The 25,228-nt window shown below is 38.9% G+C and overlaps 1 protein-coding gene across 2 annotated transcripts in view; it reads left to right on the top strand.

Annotated features, from left to right (window-relative positions):
* EDIL3 (EGF like and discoidin domains 3) overlaps positions 1–25,228 on the top strand; it is a 268,116-nt gene that overhangs the window by 68,037 nt on the left and 174,851 nt on the right. For both annotated transcript variants that reach the window (XM_086479350.1, XM_086479351.1), the window contains one exon: positions 7,301–7,429. In XM_086479350.1, the coding sequence (XP_086335476.1) occupies positions 7,301–7,429 (129 nt within the window). The remainder of the gene's footprint in view (positions 1–7,300; positions 7,430–25,228) is intronic.

Here is a 25,228-nt window from a genome sequence, read left to right on the forward strand (position 1 = left end):
GATTTATGTTCTCCTGTAAGTTTTCTCATCACATTCATATGTGGACATTTAGAGTTGATGATACCAGTTTATTAATTTTCTAAAACCATTTAAACAGTGTGCCATGAATATTCTAGTTAGAAAGTTAGCTAAACCTTCTACATGCATAGTAAGCAAATCAGCCTAGAAAATAAGCAGAAGGAGATGGAGAGCTATTGGTATCTAGAAACTTTAACTTCTCTTCCAAATACTAAGAGATACAAGTTAATTATGCAACTGTCTTTATACCTTAGAAAAAACAAATTAGCTACCTCACCATTAAATCTGTTAAAAACAGCTTACAAATTTCTTGGAAGAACTGCAAAGCTCATCTGTTTTCATGTTCACATTTTGCATCTCTGCACAGGTGTGTCTTCAGTATGATTTATGGTTCTGCTTCTCAGTAGTGGTTCAGCTGTGGAGAAATAGATTTGAACTTGGACACTGTACAGATGATTCTGTAAATCAGAAAACTATTAAAGCTCTTTTTCTGAAAATTGATTTTAACGTTAAACTGCTGATGGTAGCAAGTACCTTTTCAGTCTTCTTCTGAAGTTTAGTTGCTCTTCTGGGCTTCAGAACTGAGGCTCATTTTTTCTGTCCCTGGACCAAATTTCTATTGAGTGGATGTTTTCTGGGCTGTTTAATCTTTGGTGCCACCTGGAGATTTCTTCTTTGTAACAAGTTAATTCTTATGAAAAGGAATAGCTATTCATTTTATTTCTTTAGAAAGAGCGTTTAAAATAAGGAATATTTCGTGTAGCAATATAGGTGATTGCATAAAAATATAGCTGCTCTTTTAGGTAGGAACGATGGTCCGCTTCTTCCCCATCAATGGTGACACCAAATGCTTGATACAAAACGCCCGTTATGTAGCATACCAGTAAAGAGTGCTGTACCTCCCTAACAGCTTGCATGGCTAGCACCCTGAACTCGTATGTCATTATGTTTGAAACTGTTTACCTGTAGATTTTGTCATGGCTTTTGTTTCAGTCGGTGTCAGCATCTTCTTGGACTCCTGCAGTATCAGGATGTTTACCTCAGTATCAGGTTCTGCAAATTTCACTGCGTCAATATGTAATGCACACTAAATATATTTGTATTTATGTTTAATGCACATTATATAGAAGAATAAATAGGGTTGAATTTTTCTATGCATGCTTTCTATTTCACGGAATATGCTTTATTCTTAAATTATGGAAGAAAATGTGCCCAAACACCCGAATCATCTTTCTGCTATCGCTTCTTTCCTTCCAGTTTTGAAAACATGTGAATCCATGTAATTTTTTTGAAGTCATGTTTCTTTCTTTGTCATCATTTCATTGTCTCAAGCAGGTCTTACAGTAACACTTCTGCCAGAAATTGTACCAGTTATTCTAGGTGTTACAAAATAGTTGAGGGAAATTGTGTTCATTTCCATCTAATGATTTTGTGCATAGGGGCTGAAAAGTTTCTCCCGTGCCTATTTCAAGATACTGTACCTTAGCTTTTGGCAAGTATTCCTATCCCTGGAGCTATAATGTTAAAAAGTAAATAGTTTTAAGTTGGAGTAAATAATTATTTCTCTTTTTTTTTTTTTCTTTGACAAATGTTAGTGACCTGCAGATTGGTTTGCATATAGTAATGGTAGCTGGCTCGTCTATGTGATTTTACAACAAAGTGCTTTATGAAGTGGTGCGTGCGGGTGGTTGTGGATGGTACTGTTCTGTTGGCACAGTGCATCTTCTTTAGCCTTCATTTCACAAAAATTGTTTTTATAAACTCTGTGAGTTTCCTTTCTTGACAAGGATTGATGGGCTAACCCATCATGGTGTGCTGCATTATTTTTGCACAGCAATTGGGTTCCTTTTTTCAGGTTGTCCTTTGCTGTCAAGCAAAGTATTGCACTCTTAAGTCAAGAATCATGTAACATTTTGGGGGGTTTTATAGGATCAAAAACTATGCTATGTGAAAGTGTAAACTTTGACAAAGAGCAGATTTACGGTTTTTTGCCCTTCTCTCCACCATTACCCGCTTGCGAAAAGTATGGCTACGCTTGGCTTCAGAGTGGTTATGTGAAGGTATGTCAGGAGCATGATGGACTCACAGAATAGTTCCTCTCCAAGTGCTTTTAATAAAAGACATCCAGGTTCAGTGATTGAGTTATTCACTATGGACAAAACCTGTCGTAGTCTTTGAAAAAAGGCTGATTGTTACTAGGGAACAAATATATCACCATTTTATTTGAGTTTTGCTATATATTTTTTTTCTGAGTTTGGAGAAGTAGTGAGGGTTCTTAGTTAAAATCCTGATTTTGAGTATGTAGGGATCTCCACTTTAATTTTGTTCTTTTTGTCTTCCTTTTTTTATTCTTAACCAACTATGTTTTTCAAAAAGAGGATGGACAATTCACTCAAGGACTTGCTTGACTTAAGAATGTTCTGAAGAAAATAAAGATATGAGGAAAAAGAAAAATTAAAAATCCCCCAAATTTAGTATCCTCTAATCATGTAAATGTTTTGTCTGCTCCTCAGTATAGTATGGTCTGAGATAATGTGGATTATATTTGTATCCTAACTCTTCCATGCATGATGTCATGCAAACAGGAGGAAATATGTATGTTTATGTACATATATATTTTATAGATATAAAATAAGCCACATATATAACATCACTTCAAAGCAAGGATGCCCTAAAAGAGGTAAATGCAAAATGGTCATGAGTTCTGGCAATCTGGGAGGGAAGCATGTGAGTGTATCCTTTGATGATTCTGTTTCACAGATCCTTGCACCAAATCTCAATAGATTGATGCAATGAAATTTTACTGTCTGAGGATTTTCCCAAGGATGAAGTAAAGGCAGCAATAGTTGTAGTACGTATTTTATATACAATCTTGAGACATACTTTAATGCTTGAATAGGCATGTAATGAAAAGTGCAGAGTTAGTCAGACATAGTAAAGAAAAATATGAATTATTGTTTTTATTTTATTCTTGCATTGTTACTAGACTCCTTTCAGAAAATTTAAATAAAAGTGCAGTATCACTTGCCTTTTGATGTCTTTTGAAATAATGCAGTTCCTCTTAAGAGTGCTTCTTTAATTTGCAGAAATTTGACTAATTGCAGAGTCTGTTGCACAAACAGCATTATTACCTATCACTGTGGAAAGTCAGCAGCACAGAGCACTGTTCTGTAAGAGTTACTGTAAAGGATACAGTTCTTTCTTTGGGTTTATTTTACTCTTCCATTCACCATGACTCTAAGGTTAATTCTAAAACTGCTGTTGGGCTAAAAGTTGTGTCATATGCAACATAGTATTTTAATGGTAAAAAATATCTTAATCAGTTAAGACAAAGAGCACCTACATAGGCTTTTCTTATTAAGAACAGAGACTTTAAAATCAAATTCTGTTCATCAGACTCAGTACAATGTATAACAGATTTCAATATTTCAATGTGAATAGCCTCTCAGGAGGCACAAAATGTAAATGAGGGACTTATTGTTGATTCAAAGGTGATACTTATTTTGTTCTGCACAATTTCACAGACACTAATCATAAATAAGTGTGCTAACATTTTGCTATGATTTAACCCTAGCTGACAACTAAGCACCATGCAGCTACTCGCTCGCTCTGCAGTCCCCGTGAGGGGATGGGGAGAATAATCAGGAAAAAAAAGTAAAATTCGTGGATTGAGATAAGAAAGTTCAATAAATAAAAGTAAACTAAAATAAAATAGTGACAACAATAATAAAATACACTACTACTACTACTACTACTACTACTACTGAAAATTAATATAACAAAGAGAGAGAGAAATAAACCCAAGAAAAGACAAGTGATGCACAATGCAATTGCTTGCCAGCTGCTGACTGATGCCTGAGCACTGGTCCATCCCCACACCCCCCCGCCAGCTCCCTCTAGTTTATATACTAAACAAGATGTTCTGTGGTATGGAATATCCCTTTGGCTAGTTCTGGTCAGCTGTCCTGACCTTGCTCCCTGCGCAGCTTCTTGTGCACCTGCACACTAGCAAAACATGAGAAACTGAAAAATGCTTAACTGGGGTTAAGCACTACTTAGCAGCAACTAACACATCAGTGTGTTATCAACATTAGTCGCACACTAAATCCTAAATACAGCACTGTGCAAGCTGCTGGGAAGAAAATTGACTCTATCCCAGCCAAAAGCAGGACACATTTTAAGTGAGTTTTGCTAATTTAAGTATAGAAATTTGCGCAGCCTGGTATCTAGTCTTATTGCTCGCTTGTGTCTATGCAGTTGCTCATTTCTCTGACTGCATTGTATTTGATGTGATACTATGGTATTATATTAACTATTGTTGTTCAAAGTATAGATTTTCCCTCTGTAGCCCTCTTTAGCATTATGTGAATAAGACAGGCTAAGTAGTCTTTTTTTGTTGGAGCTTTTTGTCTTTTTCTCAGTTTGTTTTTTTGTTTGTTTGTTTTATTGCTTTTTTCCTGTTTCCTTTAGAGGTGTGCTGTACTCATTTTATTTCCGTGATGTGATACAATAGTGATTAAAAACTTACACTAGTGACTGATGGTAGAATTTGGGCCAAAGAGGTGGGTTGAAAAAGCGCTTTGAGCAGTTATTTTCTGAGCATGGAAAGAAGTGACTGTTGCTAGAAGACAGCAACTGCTTTATTAGTCCCAGACTGCAGGTTGGGTCACTTGAGACTGAAAAAGCCAACACAAATTTTGAGACAAGTGAAAATGCACTCTGTGGTCATAGTAGGAGATTTTCAGTTTCTGGAAACACAATGGAAAACTGGGAATGCATTCTGCTTGTCAGTCAAAAGAAAACCTACCAATGGAAACAGCATTTGTCTTTTTATCTTTCTTTTTCTTTCTTTTATTGCATAATTGAAATCAAAAGAATACTGAATCGGGAAACGTATGGTAAAAATGTCCCCTCTCATTTTAATCAGAATATTCATGGCAATTTGCATAATAAATGTTTCCACTCCAGATGCTATTTAATTTATTAATTTAATTAAAGGTATGGAATATAGTTGTCAGAGCATTCAGTTAATAGCACTTGTTCTTTCACAACCAAATGCCAAAGCCCCATGAAGTAAAAGACAAGCATCCTTTGCTACCCCAATAATTCAACAAGCACTGAAAGTGAGAAGTCTTTGTTTATTTGAATTCAGTTAGGAAGACAGATATTGTCAAGTCATTAGACAGATAATGGTTTATGTCGTAGACTCGTTTCAAATAGCTCTACTTCTCCATCAGCTGGACAATCTTCAACAGTCTTGGTTAGCTTCAAGTACTTAAGACTCATGAAGGCAGCTTAAGGCTGACAGATTAAAATCAAATAAAATTAAAAATAACCCAGCAAACTACCACACAACTAGAGTTTGTTGCAGCTAATGCACAGAATTCATAAGGCAGTTTTGTACATCAGTTCAATTTAAGCATTGATTGATAGATTGGAATTCTCACACCAGGCACTAATCTGAAGTCTATGTGCTGGAAAGGCGTTGAAAGTATTTTGAGTTCCCTTACCACCACTATAGTACAAAACATTATAGTGTCAGTACTACTGAGATAAACAAGTGGATTTCTACAACTCCTTACAATTACATATCAAAAGACTTGCAACTTTTCAATTTAAAAAAGCATACAAAATAATGTACTTATTTTTTAATAACCTATCTGCAGCTATTGCTTTAAGTTGCATTTGCAAAAAAATTTTGCAAAACTAAACTTTACTGCACAAATTAGTAGTATTTCTAAAAACGATACTGAGCAATAGAGAGCACAGATTTGTCTCATAAGATGGAGCTTGAGATAAATAAAAATACATTTAAATATATATTTAATTGTCTGAGAAAATAAATCGAAGCTCAGAGAAGCCGAGGGCATTCTTTAGTGTTGCTTCCAGTTATCGCATTGGGGACAGGTTGGAATCCTGTATTTCCATATATTTGTAGACCTGTGTGATAGGGTGGTGTTTTTAACTCAAACTGAGGAATTAAAAGAATTGAACAGACAATCTGTTCTCTCTCCTGAAGGCCATTTCACATAAGATTACGTAGCAAATCACAATAATGTGTTGCACACACGGGTAATACTGGAAACATGTTCACGTTCTGAGCATATGAAGCAGCCCTGTGGTGGATCTTTCAGAGTTTATGTCTTTCTGCTGTTGATCACCTCAGCACTAATTGACTGAATAGAGTGTCTTCAACTGCAGAGCAATTGAAGGATAAACAAAATTCTAGTTTTTATCATTATCTAGGCAGGCTGGAGCTACCCACTGTGCCGTTGCTTGCCCTGTGTCCCGGGCAGTTTTGAAGCATAGCTGGTTTTGAAGCGAAGCATAGCTTTGTTTCTAGCTGATTTGTTCTGATTCTGCAATCAAAGTGAATTATGGGAGAACTTGACAAACTCCCTTGGAACATGGAAGGAACTGTCGAGGAGCACTGAAGGACTGTGGCTGCTCAAGTCCTTTGGCCACCATCCCTACCATGATGTTGGTGGGTCTGTGGGTCACAAGTGAGCCACAGTGAAAGCCTCCCTGGGGGCGCAGTGTGGACATACAGCAGCTCTGGTCATAGGACTCTACGTCAAAAATCGTTGATTGGATGTAATCTTAGCATTAGAATTAAATTGCATAAAACACTTAAATGGCTTTAGTCTGTGCTGTCAGACTTTATTCTGGGATCACATATAATTGGTCTTCATGTGACTGACATAAAGCCAGCATAGAAGCACACTGCTGGCCTGAATGCCATGCTCTGTGTTTAGCAGAAATAAAGGTGCATGCCAATGCCTGATCTGGATCAAACCTGTGCTGTTGAGTGATTTAAGGATGTGTAAGCCTGGAGCACATGATGATGTAACCACAGCTATAGTTTTTTGCTTATGAACCAGGTGATAAGCCAATAGCCTGAATCGAAACACTGTCCACCTTTCTGTTGAAGGGAACACGGGTAAAATCCTGGGTAAATTCCTTTCCAAGTATGTATCCTGAATGACTTAAAGTGAGATAAAGCAAAAAATCATTTTTTGTTAAATTTTACTGTCTTTTGAGAGTGAATAGTTGTCAATGCGTGTAAGAGAATCACGTTTTGCTGAGTAGAAGATATGGGGAAGATGATTGCACAGAGGTGTGCTATTAAATAAATATAAAATGGAATTAGCCAAAAGGTATTCAAAGGACATAGAGGTTGTCATTCCTGTCTTTTCTTGCTTATCAGCAATCTGCCATGCTTAGACCTTGTGCATAACTTTTGGAGAGTTTTATTCGGGAATCTTTCTGCTTTAACCCACAGGGGATGTGTGTGACTCCAACCCATGCAAAAATGGTGGCATCTGTCTGCCAGGGCTGAATGATGACTTCTACTCATGCGAGTGTCCTGAAGGCTTCACAGACCCCAATTGCTCTAGTGTTGTGGAGGTTGGTAAGTGGAAACTTTAAATGCTGGAATAGTTATTTGACTATGCTGTTAGTCTGTGGCGGGCCAACCAGTGATAATGTCCACAGCATTTTGTGTAGTCCTATGGTCATTGCATTGTTCATTATTGGTTTCTTAACCTTATCTCTATATCATTCATATCTATATCGTAATTAACAGACAGTTAAAACAGCATCTGACAAGTGTATCTGCAGAACATAACCATCCAGAAAAGTTCAGTGCTCTGCTTCACAAAGAGAAAAGATTATAGTTATGACTTAAAGTGACCAATGTTTTCTCAAAGATCAGTGTAATTAGATATTTCTATATATCATTCTGTTATCAATGACCATTTTAAGCTTGGTTTCTGACAGTTTTATGCCTCGGTCCAGAGTAAAGAGTAGTTACTTAAACAAGTGAAGTTACATAAACAGTTCTAGGAGAAACTAGAATAACACATAGCAGTCATTTGTTTGAATTTCAAAACAACTACCCCGCTGGAGGCTGTAATTAATCATTATATGATTACATAGAGTGCAAGTCAAAGGTGCTGAAGTTTTGTGATGTGCATTTGACTTGGAGTAAATGTAATTATGAGTGGTAGCTCCAAAACACCCAGAAGGTCAGACTTCCATCTTAAGAAAACTTTGTAAGGAAATTAAAGTGCAAGGGAAAAGATTGTAGACAGCTCATTGTGTAGCAGGCCATCCCATCATTTTTGATGGAGCAGAAGAGCTGCAAGCTGACCGTGCTTTTACATTATCCTATAGAAGGTATAAAAGTACGTATGGTATAGCAAAACAATAAATAGACACTGCTGTTTAAATAGGTACTTTTTCTGCCTCTTTCCTAGAGTTGTGAGAGTTAGGATAGGAAGGTAAAACATACAGAAAAGCATAGACTTACAGAAGAGATGGCAGTGTTTCTTACTTTGTTCGTATTAGGAAAATGCACAGAAGTGGAGGTTCTGTGGCAGTACCTCTTATCTGAAGGCTTTGCATGCCCTGCCTGGATTTTGTCTGCTGACAGGCAAAGTATTTGAAAGCAGTACGACCCTTCAGGTATTTCATATCGTACATCTGTGTCTGTGATTCATCAATCTGGGTTGCACTAACATGCTTCAGTCTGTGACAGATGAATAGTGCTCACACATTTTGCTTTTGCCAACTGTGCTGTAGGACACCAGCCTTGGGCAGAAAGGCAATGCCACCAGCCTTGCTTTTACAGATGTCTCATTGAAACTGTCACAGCTAGGCTCAGCACCTCTCTAACACTGCAACCATCCTAATTCTCTGTGAGTTTAATTTTTTAATAAATAATAAAGGCTACACAGGCACAAACTGAATACACTGTTCTGGGCTTTAACTATACCCTGTCTATTATGAGATAAGGTGACCAGCACTTAGTCCAGGAACCCAGGATTGGGTTGATTTTGTTTTCTGTTTTTCTTTTCTGGAAACAATACTACCATTGTTCTGGGAGTGAATTCTAAGTCTCCACAATGCAATTTACAGGAATTTGGGTTGAATTTGATTTCCCTGAAGATAAGTTTTGTGCAGACAAATGAACAACTTTCTGTGAGAGAATGACCAACTTTGGTCAGACACCAACTGCATTTTTTTCTGACTGTAGAATGTCATAGTAGCTGGTTATTACCTAACATTTGAGTTGCACAAGAAACTGCTTGTTCCCTTGGTGCAGTCACACAAGAAGCTCAAGACACTTCCTCAGAATCCTGTTTTCCATCCCTTTCCGTACCGTTTTTATGCATGCTTGAAGGGTCTGAATTTATCCTGCAGCTATGTACCATGCTACCGTAAAATGGCCTTGACATGGGTTTACTGCAGGAAACTTTTGGATTTATCATGTGCTTGGTTGGCAGGAAATTGCATTAGGTATAACTGGGAGGGTGCCAATCATGAGTGAGTCTGAGATAAAAGCATATTGTGATGATTTCTGCTGTAATTTACAACTAAATATTAATAAGGCTTTAAGAAAATACACATATACTTAACTATAGCCTTCAAAAGCTTCAACAAAATCTCAGTTTGGTAAACAGAGTAAAGCATAAGGAGATAGAGACCTTGAGAATATGAGGTAATCACAGTGCTTATGCAGGCAGAATACTACATTTTTAGTTTGCAGTCCAGAGGAAGTGGTCAATATTGGTTAAGTAAAGGACTTATTAAGACTCCTGTATGAGCTAAAATCCCAAGTGTTAATTTAGTTTGTGTTTGTCTTGTAAGAACATGCTACATGTACAAATTCAGAGACTAGCCATTACTTTTTGAAAACTTCAAAAAATAGTTTTTGAAATAATATTTTACTTTTTAGTAAAGTCTGTCTGAGACTTATTCAGCATTATATTCCCATACATAGAGTCATATAAACCACTGGAAAAAATGGTATTTCAAGATAATATTTTGATTTTTCCTATGAAAATGATGAATAGTGAGCTATTAGTCAATTAGACTCCATTAATTCAAACACTGGAGTGTTTAAAGTAAAATTATCAGTTGAAAGGTGGGTCTGTGAGGACCCCAGGAGTGCAAGACCCCATATGATCACTTCTACCAAGAGTCTTTATTAGCAGATGTAAGAGTGGAGAAGGAGTGCTAACAAAGATTACTTCTCTTCTGCTTTTTAATGAGTTATTGCCCAAAAGCTATTTTTGTTAATCCTTAGTATCTCCAAAAGGTTTCTTGACAATTTCCTGTGTAGTTGAAAACACTAAGTTGGTTGAAAATTGCACATTTAGGATTTCAGGGCACTGAGTAAGAAGAAAAGAGGAGGGTAGGGGAAAAAAACAACACAGAGAAGAGCCTATGTCAATCTGTCTCCCCTCAAATGGGCTGTACAGCAAATTGTAAAAGCAATTGAGTGTTCTGTGTGGCCCTCTCATTAGATACTCCACTATTAGACTTTATTCAGTCCTGATGACAGCATACTGGTGATCTCTGGACACTAGCTGGAAAGTCACAGATTTTCAAGGAACATATCTCAGACAGGAGGGTTTTGCAGTAAAAGGTAACAGTGATTTCACTTAAGCACTCATTAAAGTGGGTAAATAAAGCCAGTGCAATACAGATAGGAAGTTACGAATTTAAGTAAAGGAAAGAAGATAGATGCATAAAGGTACGTAAAGGTAGGAAGACTAAATATTTAGGCAGAAGTCTTACCTAAGTTGATCAACGAAGACTCAAGACAGTTTGGGAACTGTATGAATAGTTCAAGGACTTAAGAATGTAACTCCCGTTATTATCTTAATATAACTAAGATGTAAAATAACCCAACATGATCATAACACCTTATTTCAGTCTAAGAAGATTCATTATTGCTGTTTTGTTTTCTAAATTTACCCATGGAAAATTCTGACTCCTCTGCCATACCTCTCCACTGTTTATGATCCTGTAACTTTGACTGTATCTGAACCTAAATTTTTGTAAAATGTTCGTAATAGTAATTTCTATATTTTAAATTACTAATCCTATTCTGATCCTACTCTTTCTCTATGGTAATCCTGCCTTATTTCCTATGACTCCTTATACTAAATACTATACATAGTCATGCTTAAAGAGTCGAGATTAGATGATAGATCAATAATACCACTGTACTTGTGTGGTCATTTCAATGTTCTGTGTATCCTAACAGATTCCAAACATCTGATAAACTGGCAGAGAATAAGATAGAGGCAAGCAGGAAAAAGTACATTGTCATTCTTTTCAGTATAGCACATTCTCCAGTGAGGTAGAAAAGGATTTAGCTAAACAGATAAGAGTAAAAGGCAGTTATATAAAGCTTCCCAAATAGCAGGATGTTTTTCCAAAGATAACAAGGACGCTATGGCCTGAGTTGCCTCTTTAGCAGACTCCTCTTTATATCTTTGGAAACATGAATTTTAGCTTAGATTGAAAAATTCACGTGTAATTAACATTGGTATTGAAATGCATTACAGACAACAAGTTGACAGACTTTCTATCATTTAAATAACTCATAAGGGATTCTCAGAAGCCGTGCAAATTACAGAAGTACCATAAACTACAACTGTTACATACAATTGACAGATAACTTTAATACATACTGTTCAGGAAAACTATTAACGTGTGTCTAATCAACGTGGGTAGCTGATGAAAGAAAGGTCACTTATCCATATACAGTGTGTGAGGGGAACAATGACAGTGTGGCTATATACACTGAAATTTCTTTTTATGTAAAAATTATCCCTGTTTTGTTTGGTGTATGCATAGGGGAAAACAGGGAGAGAAATACATGACTGAAGATAAAAGTTGAAGAAAGAGCAGCTAAGTTTAGTATGCTGTAAGGCTATCACAGTATGTACTGTGAGTGACCATGTTTTTCACGTTCGAAAAATGAGCAACTTAAAACTATCCAGTTTTGATCTTCCAAATCTGAAATTCAGTAGCTGTCTGAGAGGATAAACTGGTGAACATGTTTAGCTTATATAAGTGGAAAAATAAATGTACAATGACAGGGAGTGTAGAGGAGCCACAAGTACATTAGAGAAGAGCTGGGAACACTCTCCAAAGCTGCATTCAAATAGGCTGTTGGTACCCTTTTGGAAGGTGTCTCTACTTTTTGCGTCAGCTTTCAATACTCAGTGAGAGGAACTCATTATTGAAAAACATTGTAAAAATGTCTGTGTGCATTTTAGAAGGGTGGAAGGGCAAGTTAATGATCTTATACACATAATACAGGAAACTTGGGTCTCAGTGCAGCACAGTAGCTGAGAGAAGGGAGGAGAGCTGAAAGGAAAAAAAAGGAGATGCCAGTTTTGCATTACATCTTTATTCTGCCAAGTGACTAAGTGATTGAGGGGTTCCTTGTTTATCACGTTGCAGTGTTTTCTGTATCAGTTTAGTCTCTCCAGTATCCAGGGAAAACTATTTCTTTGACAGCTACTGTCTCTGAGCCTGGGACACAGGAATCAAACTGGTTCTTCCCTTTTCAGGGAGTTAAATAAAAATTCAGTAAGATAAATTAGACCCAGAGTGCTATGTTCTGTTGGCTTTGTGGCTTTCTTCACACAACCTGAATCTCTACCTTTGCTGTCCTGGCCTCTGCAGTGAGAGGGAAGAGCTTGTCAAAAAAAATGAGTAAGGATAAAATTTATGTCATTGTTTTCCAGTCAGTGTTACTGACACTTTTTAATGCCATGAGTGGAAGTGACTGAATGATTTCAAAGATGTTTTTATAATCCTATAATATGATTTTTTACTGAGGATTGTTTGCACCACACATTGAACATATATACTAATGGATTACCTCTCTAAGGTAGAAATAATGAAATTAATCCATTTGTACAAAAGAATTCCAATGGCTTAGTGTCATGTGTATCTAATAGGCAATTGATGTGAATGTAGCTGCCTTAGCTTGGAATTGGGTAGCCTGCAATAATGCAAATTAAAGCACTGGTGATCACAAAATCGTAGAAGTTGAGGATGGGAGGCACTTCCGGAGGTCTGTAGTCTAACCCTACTTCTCAGGGGAGGACCAGGGCCACAGGTTTATCAGGGCTGTGTCTGGCTAGGTTTTGAATATTGCCAAGGATAGAGACTTCACAGCTTCTCATGGCCATCTGTGCCAGTGTTTGATCACCTGCACAGTCAAAAACCAAGCAAACAAACAAGCTTCAAACCCGAAGGCCCCAAATATTTTTTAGTGAATTTTCTGAATTTTAGTTTAGCTCATTGTCTCTTCTGTCACTGTGTACCACTGAGAACACCCTGGCTCTATTGCCTTTATTTCTGTGAGTGACTTTTCTTTTCCAGACTTAACAGTCTCAGCTCTCTTAGGTGCTCCTCATATGTCAGATTCTCCAATCCCATAGCGATTTTAGGGAAATAATCATGTTCCTTAGCCTGCTGACAGTGCTCTACCTAATGCAATAAAGTACTCAGTGCAGATTGCCCAGGGTACTGGGAAATAGAGTCTGGACTCAAGATTTCAGCATCTGCTGTCACTGCTATATATGTAGTGTCACCCAAATTGACTATATTTATTGCTATTGTGCCAGAATCTACCTAAGTGACTTATTCACCATGTTTTCTTATAGCCAACAGGGAGATTTTATTATATGGCTGTGAGCTCTTCTTCAGTGAAGTGTCATGCTTTGCTCTTGATACTGATTTATTATTTGGAAAATTGCAAAGGAAAGGAGTGTCTGTTTGTTTATATTTTTGTTCTTGAAAATAATTTCAGTGGTTTTCTTGGTATAAAACTGAAACAGCAGAATGGTGAGTTGGGCCCATGTTTATTTGAATGTAGGAAGCAGGTTTCATGGTTGAAGGTTAGTCTCTTCTGGGAAAAGAGTGAGATGGAGTGGGAGAGGGGGGATAGAAAACAAGTTCTTCCTTCCTGGGCTTTGCCTATGATACCTGTTTGGATTCTGTTCTTTTATTTCCTTGTGGGCAAAGAAGGAAAGTGCTAGTTTTCTTGAGCAACAGCTTATTGCTGCAGGGTTCTTAATAATGTCCAGGTTTCCACTTCTGAACAATGGAAGCAGTTGTTAAGTGGAGCCCTATCAGCATGGCACCTGATTAAAATTAAGCTGATTTTGTGTGAATCAGATTTTTATTTGTGTGGTTTTAGTGGGAAATATCCCTGAGGTATTTGCTAAAATACTTGATGTGCACTCTTGTATTACTTTCCTTATGAATAGAATTTGCAGTATGAGTATGGACTACTACATTTCTTCTTAGTAAGGCTGTAGCCGTTGTATGTTCACTGTGTTGAGGGCATTTCTCAGTATTCTGTCCTGAAGTCTACAGCTTATAGTTTCACATCTCTGTTACAGCAGTGTTTTACATGGAATTCATTATAAAACAGATTTTTAAACAAGAGCTATCATGTAATCAGGGCACTTTACTCATTAGGTGACATTCTCAAAGGTTGTGGAATTCTGTTGAAAGGCAATCAATAGATACTAATAAAAATAATTTCACAAATTAAGTCTTAACCTTTAGTTTCTGGGTAGCCTGAAAAGTGCATACTGCACAGAAATCTAAATTCAGTAGACTAAATTCATGTGAGCAGAATGGCTTAATAAATGGCATTAATTGCAATGCAGAAAATGTTGTTAAGTGATCATTGTAAAATGTTTGTGCCGAAAGAATTGCCTTTGGTGTTGATTGCTAGTAAATCTGTTGTGAAAATATAGGCTTAGGTCAATATTGGTGAGAATACTGTGAATTGGTATGAATGGACAGCCTAGACAAGACAGCCCAGCACCCTGTCCAGCTGAATCTTAAAAGTATACAGTGTTGGGGAATCCAGCACTTCCCTGGGGAGATTGTTCCAGTGGCTGATTGTTATCAGTGTTAAAAATCTTCTTGTGTCCAGTCAGAATCTCCCCAGGAGTTACTTGTACCCATTACACCTCCTCTTTTCCATGTGACTCCTTGTAAAAAGGGTGTCTCCATCTCCATTGGAGCCACCCTTTAGATACTTGAACACAGTGATAAGGTCTTCCCTGAGCTTTTGCTTTTCTAACTGCATCTCTGCACACCCTGGCAATGCCCTCATAGTTCTCAAGGTATTTGTCCACTTTTCCGTCTCTGGTACACTTCTCTTTTGGTTTTGAGCAGACCCAGAAGCTCACAGTTAAGCCAAGGGGGTCTCTTGCTCCACCTCATTCCCTTGCCTTCAAAGGGGATGGACTGGATTTGTTCTTCCAGGGGAGCATTCTTGAAAAACTCCCAGCACTCGCTAGCTCCTTTATCCTCTGAGTGAGCTCAAGTTTACTCTTCTAAAAACTTTGTCTTATCACTAACCTTCAGCATGCTCAGCAGGATCCCAAACTCCACAATAATGTGACGTCTGCAGCCAAGGCTATCACTGACCAAGACATCACAAAGCAGGTTTTCTTGGTTTGTGAGTAGCAAGTCTAGCAGGATCTCATTCCTGGTTGGCACATCTAACACTTGCATGAGGAAGTAGTCCTCTATGCATTCCAGGAACTTGATGGATGACATGCAAGCTGCTGTATTGTTCTTCCAACAAATGTCCAAGTAGTTGAAGTCACCCATAAGAACAGGTCCGTTGATCCAAAGCTTGCTCAAGTGACCCAGCTGTTATTTCTTTGGCCTTATCATCTGATGTGGAGGTCAGGAGCAGATGCCTACTGTAAGATCCCCTTTGGAGGTGACCCCTCTGATCTTGACCCAGAGGCATCGAAAGGGCTTCCACAATCACCATAGTTGACTTGTATACCTTCAAGGTTCTCCTTTAACATAGAGCACCACTCCTTTTCTTCTTCTTGCCTGCCTGTCTTTAAGAAACAGCCTGCAGCCATCCATTGTGATCCTTTAGTCGTGTGAGTTGTCCCACCATGTTTCAGTTATTCCCATGATATCATAACTTGTTGACCAGGCACGGAGCTCCACTTCATCCTGTTTGTTCCCCAGGCTGTGTGCATTGGTATACATACACTTGAGGTGGTTAGTCTTCTGGTTCTCATCTTGGGAGGCAGCTAAGGAGCATTTGTTGCTGCTCTGGTTGGCCTGGCTTACTCCCCATTTGGTTGCAATGACATGAGCATTGCCATTCTGGGCTCCACCTCCCGAGTCCTTCAGTTTAAAGCCCTCCTTAGCAAGTTGGCCAGCCTGCTGCTTCAGATCCCCTTGCCTCTTCTAGACAGGTGGATCCCATCCCTCCCTAACAGGCTGTGGTTGTTGAGGAGTGCCTCATTGTCATAAAAGCCGAACTCCTCACAATGGCACCAGCCATGAAGCCAGAAATTGATTTGCATTATACATCTATTTCTGGCTGCACAGTTTCCTTTAGGTGGTGAAATGGAAGAAAAGGAAACTTGGGCACCAGTACTTTTTGCTTGCACCCCCAGGGCTCTGTAGTCTTCCTTGATTCTGCCTGGGTTCCAGCTTGTGATGTCATTTGTGCCCACATGAAAGAGTAGAAATGGCATTGAGTGATTTCCCTCAGGGGGCTGTATTGAGACCAGTTTAATACCTTCATCAATGACAGAGATGGTGGGATCGAGTGCACTCTCAGCAGGTTTGCAGACAGTACCAAGCTGAGTGGTGTGGTCAGCATGCCTGAGGGACAGGATGCCATCCAGAGGGGCCTGGACAAACTTGAAAAGTGGACCTGTATGAACCTCATGAGGTTCAAGAAGACCAAGTGCAAGGTCCTGCTCCTGGGTCAGGGCAATCCCCAATACCAATACAGGCTGGGTGATGAAGGGATTGAGAGCAGCCCTGCCGAGAAGGACTTTTGGGCGTGTGGGTGCATGAAAATCTGGATATGAGCCACAATGCGAGCTCGCAAACCAGAAGGCCAGCCGTATTCTGGACTGCATCAGAAGGGACATGGCCAGCAGGTTGAGGGAGGTGATTCTGCCCCTTTACTCTGCTCTGGTGAGACTCCACATGGAGTACTGTGTCCAGCTCTGGTGTCCTCAGCAATAGAAAGACAAGGACCTGTTGGGGTGGGTCCAGAGGAGGGCTATGAAGATGCACAGCACCTCCCCTGTGAGATAGTGGGGTTTGTTCAGCCTGGAGAAGAGAAGGCTCCGAGAAGACCTTATTGCAGCCTTTCAGTACTTAAAGGAGGCCTGTAAGAAAGATGGGGAGAGACTTTTTAGCAAGGCCTGTTGGGATAGGACAAGGAGTAATAGTTTTAAACTAAAAGAGGGTAGACTAGACATAAGGAAGAAATTTTTCAGTGAGGGTGGTGAAACGCTGGAACAAGCTGCCCAGAGAAGTGGTAGAAACCCCATCCCCGAAAACACTCAAGGTCAATTGGATGGGGCTCTGAGCAATCTGATCTTGCTAAAGGTGTTCCTGTTCACTACAGTGGGGTTGCTCTAGATGACCTTTAATGTTTCCTTCCAACCCAAGCTATTCTATTATTCTATGATTCTGTGATAGTAGTCTGTGCTGTTGACAAGTTGTGGCACCCTCTCTGCAACATCTCAGACTTTATCTCCCAGAAGTCAGCATACCTCTCATGACTCCCTGTAAAGTCAGCAGATGGGTGCCTCGGGGCTCCTCAACAGTTACCCACTATTAATACTCATCGTATCTTTTTACGGTCCTGCACTTGGGTCCCAACAATCCCATGCAGTGCTACAAGCTTGGGGAAGAGTGGCTGGAAAACTGCCCCATGGAAAAGGACCTGGGGGCATTGGTTGGCAGCCAGCCAAGTATGAGATAGCAGTGTAAAGAAGGTCAACAGCATCCTGGCCTGTATCAGAAATAGTGTGACCAGCAGGAATAGGGAGGTGATCGTACCCCTGTACTCGGCACCGATGAGGCCGCACCTTGAATCCTGTATGCCGTTTTGGGCCCTTAACTACAAGAAGGACATTGAGGTGCTGGAGCATGTCCAGAGAAGAGCAGTGAAGCTGATGAGGGGTCTAGAGCACAAGTCCTACAAGGAGTGGCTGAGGGAACTGGGGTTGTTCAGCCTGGAGAAGAGGAGGCCGAGGAGAGACCTTATTGACCTCTATAACTACTTGAAAGGAGATTGTAATGAGGTGGGTGTTGATCTCTTCTCCCGAGCAACAAGCAATAGGACAAGAGGAAATGGTCTCAGGTTACATCAGGGGACATTTAGTTTGGACATTAAGAAAAATTTCTTCACTGAAGGGGTTATCAGCGTTGGAACAGGCTGCCTGGGGAAGTGGGGGAGTGACCATCCCTGGAGATATTTGAAAGAGGTGTAGATGAGGCACTTCGGGACACGGTTTATTGGTGGACTTGGCAGTGCTAGGTTAACAGTTGGACTTGATCATCTGAAAGGTCTTTTCCAACCTAAATGATTCTATGATCCACTGCGTGCTGCTGGTACAGTTTCTCCTTGCAGATCTTACTTGTGTTTGTCTACAGCTCTTAAGGCTTTGTATCTGGTTTTGGTTTTGAGGCTGGTAGAGTGGACTGAAGCAGAGTCACCATGGTCCAAGGTGCCTCATTCTCTGTGGTGTCTGCCACAGGAGCATGGTTCTAAAACCACTCTCCGTCTCGGCCACTCTCATACTGTGCAGCCTTTTAACTGTTTCCTGTATCTCCACCACCTGATGCAACAGATCATCAACCCAGGCACATCTTTTGAAAATTATTGCCTTTTCTCCAGGAGAAGAGTCTGGGCACTCGTTGCAACCCACCGTCTGTACTGAAGTCTCCTTCCTTACCAGTTCCATCTGAGTGGAAACGTCAGACATCTCAGGGGCATTCTCTGTAGAAACACTGGTTTTATCTCCAAGGCAAATGCCCACCATCCTGGCAGAGACCTAGAGCACTTCCCTGGGCTGTGGACCTACAAGCAGGGTGCATGGCCCTTCCTGCACAAACTGCTGTGTAAACCTCTACGCCCCCTGTTTTGAATTGGAGGGATGAAGCTTTCAGTGGTAGATCATCTTTAGATTAAAAGCTCCAACAGCAATGCCAAGACTTGCATACAAAAATGTTCAGAAAAGCGTGCATGTAGGTCATGGAGAAATGTCACAAAATGATGAGGTGTGGACTCACAACCCACGTGCTGTTTAGCTGGAAATTCCAAGTATATAGAGTCTACTGAAGTCATAGTCCTCCAGAAACAGGACATGGCATGCTGCAGGTCAGACCTGCCCGGGCTATGTGTACTGGAAGGGAGGCATCTCCAATGAGCCATGTGTGTTCCTGTCTGCAGCTGACCAGGATTTTAGCCCTGCTTTAAGGGGCAAAGGAGACAGAAGAAAGAACAGAAAGTAAAGAGTGATCTCCATAGTAATGTGAAGTGTCTGTGGCCTGATAGGTTTTAAACTGGCTTCAAACAAGTAGGTAGACTAAGCCGGTTCTGTTTTGCCAGATCCGCAAGTATAACAGGCAGCACATAAAAATCTGTGGAGAGCTTATGTTAACAGGCAAGGGAAGTTGCTCTTTGGATAGGTACTCTAATGTTGTCTCGATAAAGAAGCCTGCAAGTAATTCAACCACTTTGAAAGAAAGAGATCTTGGTGGTCAACATGTGTAGATTAAGGCAGCTGAATCCTGTACATTGAGATCTAATGCAGTAAGTACTCTGGTACACAACTTCATGCACATTTCGCATCATTAGTAAAGCTGAAGTAGTCCAGGTGCCTGCAAGACTTGCTTATATTGCTGCTAGGCCATTTGTAGTCAAGTTCCATGTTCTGTTGACTTTGTTATTCAGTATTGTTTGGTTTTGGCTGGTGAGGAACAACCTGGAGACCTGCAGTTTCTATGAGGCTGTTTGGTTACAACAAAGTTGTGGTTTCTGCAGAGTCCCATGTTATGCTTGTCAGGTGCCCATCAGCTGCAGCTCAGACTTGGCCATGTCCTGGACTCCTTGGTTCTATATGAGCTCAAAGAGCTAAGTATTTAAAATAAGTCTCTCACTGCGATTTTTTCTTTTTATTTCTGTGTTTAAAAACATGCAAAACATACAAGTTTTATTTTTGAAATTACTAATAGATTGTTAGTGCCTTAAGAAAGTTCCATGCATTAGGTCATTTTTATTTGTATGCCGTTATCTTTGCCAAATATTAAATCAGAGATGTGTATGTTCTCATCCAACTCGTAAGAAATGAAAAGTTGCAGAACTTTTTATACTTTTAAAATATACCACTCATTTAGAATTATCAGTAAGGTTCAGGGATTAATTACTCTTCTGTTTTGCTATAAATGGGGTGGTAGCTTTATAGATTCACTTTCTTTTTCTTTTAGTTTATTGGCTAATATAAAGTTAGTAGTTTTGATGTTTTTGAAGAGACTAGATGACCTAATTTCCCATAAAATTTAAGAAATAAATGTTCTTAAAGTACTGCTCCTGTTTGTGCTCCTATTTTATATAATATAATGTGCTCCTGGATTTTTATGCAGAAGGATGTGACTCAACAGCATGGAAACAACTTACTAAAATAAAAATGCCAGAAGGAAGCTAATTCTTTAGCTGAAAAGGCAAATTGGTCTTTAATGAGATGATAATTCTGGCGTCCTAGGGGATTCAGATTAGAAGATTTTAGACTTCTTAGGCAAAAACGATCAGATGGCAAACCTGGTGGTGTTAATGCAAGTTCTAAATGCAGTGCAGTTCTAGAGTAAAAGAAAAAAAAATTAAAATCTGAATATTGAAACCCAGAGACAGGTGGACATTACTTTTCCCCTCTTAAGTTATTTTCCAGTTGTATTTTGCAAAACTATTATATAAAGGATTTACTAAGTGGAGCAAAATTAATCATGATTTGGAATCACATTTGCTTATCTTTTTCTTCCCATGTATATTTACTTGTGTTTAAAATAATGAATTAGGGAAACATTTTTTTGATACTATCAAGAGATGCAATAATTGATAAACCCTTTTTTTTTTCTCCAGTAATAAATATACTTATGCTCAGAACCAGAAGAATAAGATTGCCATAATATTTCTCTGACTAAATTTAATCTTCTAACTGGGATAAGTTGTATTAGTAGCACAGAAATTTATTTGAACTCTGTAACTCTGTGGGATCTGATGCCTTTATATGCTTGTTCACTTTTTATTTAAAATCTCTATGAAAGTCATTTGCTTAAGGGTGCAGGAGCTGATCATTGCTGTTCAGGACTCCATTTCAGATGGAAAATTCTCTTAAGTGTTTAAAACAATGTGGAATAATGTATCTACTCTACTTTTTTACAGTTTTTCTGTGCAGTTCCAGAATACTAGATGGACTTGTTAAGATTTAAACTGGAATATATATAGGTATTGTCTTGAACAAATATACCTTGTTCTTATTTGTATTAAAGACTGAGAACTGTTGAACTGTTGGTAGAAGTAGGCATGACTCTGAATGTAGAATCTGTGTACACCACGTGAGATTTTTATTTTACTCTTTTTGGGAAAGGAGTACCCACAGAATCCTGTTTTACGTGGGTAAGGGGAATAACTAAATGTTTTAGCTCTTAATTGGTTTGATTTGTTGTTGGGTTTTGGTTTTGGTTTGTTTGGAGGTTTTTTTTTCCAAATATAAATGTAATTACAGGAACTTCCTAATAAGTTTGTGGTTGAAAGTTTTTCCTATTAGGCTACTGAATAAATGCAGGATTTATTGCAAGGAGTAAACAAAACAGGGGAATTACATGAGATAATCTAATAAAAGGGAATTAGAATTTGAAAGACCAAAGTTCATTATCAAACTTCTATGAAAATTATCAGTCAAAATAATAGGAAGAAAAAAGTCCTTTCAGTTCTGACAAACGCTTTTCTTCGATAACCCTTCAGTGTAAGTTAATGAGATGTTGCAGTAATCTGGATAATGAATGAACTGAAATGGTGCTGCTACATCCCAGCTCTAGCTGGCTCATAAAGAGCCATCTGAGGGATGCCTCACCGTTCGTACCTCATGTCAGGGTAAAGTCAGCTTTTTATCTGGACTTGTTGCTATTTAGTCAGACATGCCTGAGCTGCACCAGCTCATGTCAGGCTGAAGGACCTCCACTGGTTCCTCTCCTCTTCCTTCGTTTACCTGGTAAATTGTCTGTGATGTATGTTTTGGGAGTGAAAAGGCATTACACACTACCAGCTCATCTTTACGTGCACCCACAGCTACTGAGTCTTGGCACACGTCAGGAGAGGTACAGCCGCTCTGGTGTGGCGCTGGGTATTATTCAGGAAAGTTTTTCACACTTCAGCTATTTAATGGTAAGACGAGTCAGGCATCATTTTTCTTTTATTTTCAGTTTGGCCTCAGAATGGATAATGAGGACTTAAGTGAACTGCTGACTGTATGAAGCATATGTATAATTTCATTTAGAGATACTGGGAATTTTTCATGTTGTATCACAGGTGTACAGCTTTCTCAATTTGCTGATGCTATAAAATAATGATTAATAATAATTCATCCGTATCTATGTTATAATATTAATGACTAAAATGATTAAGGCATGAGATTCCGTGCTAAATTATGGTTGCAGAATTAATATTTCAAATGTATTACTTGAGTTGTAATTGAGAGAGAATTGAGAATTGCCACTGCACCGTGAGTTAGGAGAGTCAATATATTATTTCCTGTATTAAAAAAAAAAGTAATCTATGAGATTAAAATTAATAGTTTCATCTGTTCCTCTCGGGCTTTGTCTGTAATACTAGAATATTAATTTGAGATATAAACTCTCCAGTCATCATCCATACCATCTTAATTTTGAATCGTGCACTGGTCTAATTCCACTGTGAACCAGGTAATTCTGAAGTCTTGAAAAGTATGTGCAAGGGAGTGACTGGGACATGAGCTTGAATTTTTGTCTCTGAAACTAAAAAGGGTGAGGTAGAACTCAAGCTATGTGATTTGGTGAAGCCACACTTCAGCTTCTTTAGTATTTATTGTGCTATTCAGTTTATGTGTCTCTTCATGCATAATTGGTTCAAATATGCATGGTTCAACTCCTCTGATCTATGCTTTCAGCAAATACCTAACTGAAATATGCATGAATGCATGCAAGTTTTTAATATTTTTTTTTAAATGGATGGGTACAGGACATGCATCTATAATCTACTTTGTTTATTTCTCCGTATGCATAAAATATCCTACACTTATTTCCTTCCCGTTTCTGAACAGACTAACAGGGATGATCAAAATAGCCTGGAGTATTTAGGTTTGCCATACAAGTATTTTCTACATAAAGAATGGGGTACAAATGCTTAGACTTCAGATCGTCATGGAGATGCTTCAAATACGGCATTTCAATTCATACACATCTCTTTCTTGCCTTTCCTCTCTACATCAGTGCATCCACACAAACATATAGTGTAGCAGAAAGATGTGTAACTGTCATCTGAGTAATGCATTTATTATTCCTTTTACCAACCAAAAAGAACATGGAAGAAGGTACAGCTTGCAGCTATTTATCCTGTGTAACATCCCTCAGTCAGGAAGATGGTGTTGGGAGCAGTGCACGTGTGCATAGATTCAGAGCTGTTGTAGAGGGAAAGTCCAGTGCCAGAGTCCTTTCTCTAAATTCCAGCCAGTATGTTTTGTAGTTCTTCATGGCTTTGAACAGCAATAACTACTTGGTTTCTGTTACTATGTTTGCTCAACTGGTCTTTCTAATTGCAGATGTAGGAAAAACTTGAGAGGAAGGAATAGCTGCTGCTGTACTAACTACCTTGAAGTTAATTTTTCTTCTAAACATACTTAACAGTTTTCATGGAGTCTGGTGCCTTTTATTGTGTAAACAGAAACAGGACAGAAGTAAAGTTGCTCTTGTGCATACAGGTATCTCTGGATCTGAGTGGAGTGACAGCCATGTTGTGCGAAGGGCTTCACTCTTCAGGTTTAAATCTGGAAGAAAAGAGTTGGCAGCACAAGGCAGACAAAGCACTAGCCAGAACTGAATTGATTCTGCTAAATAATGAGAATCTATGACAAATCAGTAAGCCAGGTATTGCTACAGTATCTTACTTGCTGGTTTCTTCACTCTATCAGAGGAGGCCTGAATTTTAACCTCAGTTGCAACACTACCAGTTCATTTAGCTGTTAGAGGTTGGCCAAGGTGTTTTCATCCAGTTAGAACTCGTTCATGCAAAGTATATTTTTCAAACACAAAGGAAAAATATTTTTTTTAAATGCAGTATAAGTCATTTCTAGTATGCATTTATTAAGCCTTTCAGAGTACAAACAATGTGAAATATGTTGAGAGTTATTAGAGATTATTAACAGAGGAAAAGGTATGAATGGTTTGTTGTGAAAAAAGAATAGAGACAGTACAGTGACATGCATGTAAAAGGTGAACAAGTCATGCAATAGAATGCTGAGTTTTGAAGATTGTGTCTCAACTCAAATTGTGAGTTCTTTCAATTCTTTCTTTTTTTAATTCTTTTTATGTTTTTAATTGACTTCTGTGTTTGTGATGCTAACCTTTAGGAATACATGCTGCCAGTGACCTGTTCTCATTTCAAAACTAGTCAGGACGCCATTAAATGCGTATTTAAGGCTAAATGAATTGCCTATGAATCAAAAATTAATGTGCTTTATTAAAACAAAACAACCAACCAACCAAAAACACCAAAGCAAGGCAAAAAAAATGATGGTTTTCCCCAGACTGTCAGATGTGGTGTAGCAAAAGCCATCAGTGGGGAAAAATATGACTAAGGTATGTTCTCATTCTCTTTTGCTTCTCTGGTCTGAGGAGTTGTGGGAGAGATTTGATCCAACCATATGAAGAAGCTGTTGCTGTGGGATCTTGGGCACAGAGAGCACTGCTTATCCAGTGAAAGAAAATGGAGGGTGTGGAGGCTGGGACTAACCAAACCAACCAATTCTTATATGTCAGGATACTTAAAAAATCCTTCATGGAAATGTTTCTTAGCTTCAGGTTTGATTTCACCAGGAAGAAAGGGCATGAACATGTTAAGTTGTGCTGTTTCAGAAGTTTATTCTGCAGAAATGCCTGTATTCCTTGATGTAACTCGCAAAGAATTAAAGCTGTAAGCAAAATTAGACTGTGTTAGCTGCGGAACTGGTCTTGTGGCCTCTGGGAGCTCGACACGTTGTCCTGTTCCCTGAGAAAGGACAGAAGAGGGACACTGCGTGTGAGGTTGCACTGGGGAGGTCAAATAAATCGTCTGCAAAGTTGTTCAGTTGCAACGTCCAGCATCCAAATGCTGCTTCCTGTTGAGTATTTTACTGTGTGGGTGTCACCAAGGCTTTTCATCCAGGTGTGGTGAACAGGCATGGGCTTTGACAGTGTGTCAGATGGTGAAAGACAGGCATGGTGATCCCAGAAATGGTATGTCATGAGATGCAATGGTGATACATGCCAAGAAAGGGCATAGCTGAGAAGAAGGTAATACATT

The sequence above is a fragment of the Leptosomus discolor genome, chromosome Z (assembly GCF_034619465.1).
Source record: "Leptosomus discolor isolate bLepDis1 chromosome Z, bLepDis1.hap2, whole genome shotgun sequence".
Lineage (NCBI taxonomy): Eukaryota > Metazoa > Chordata > Aves > Leptosomiformes > Leptosomidae > Leptosomus > Leptosomus discolor.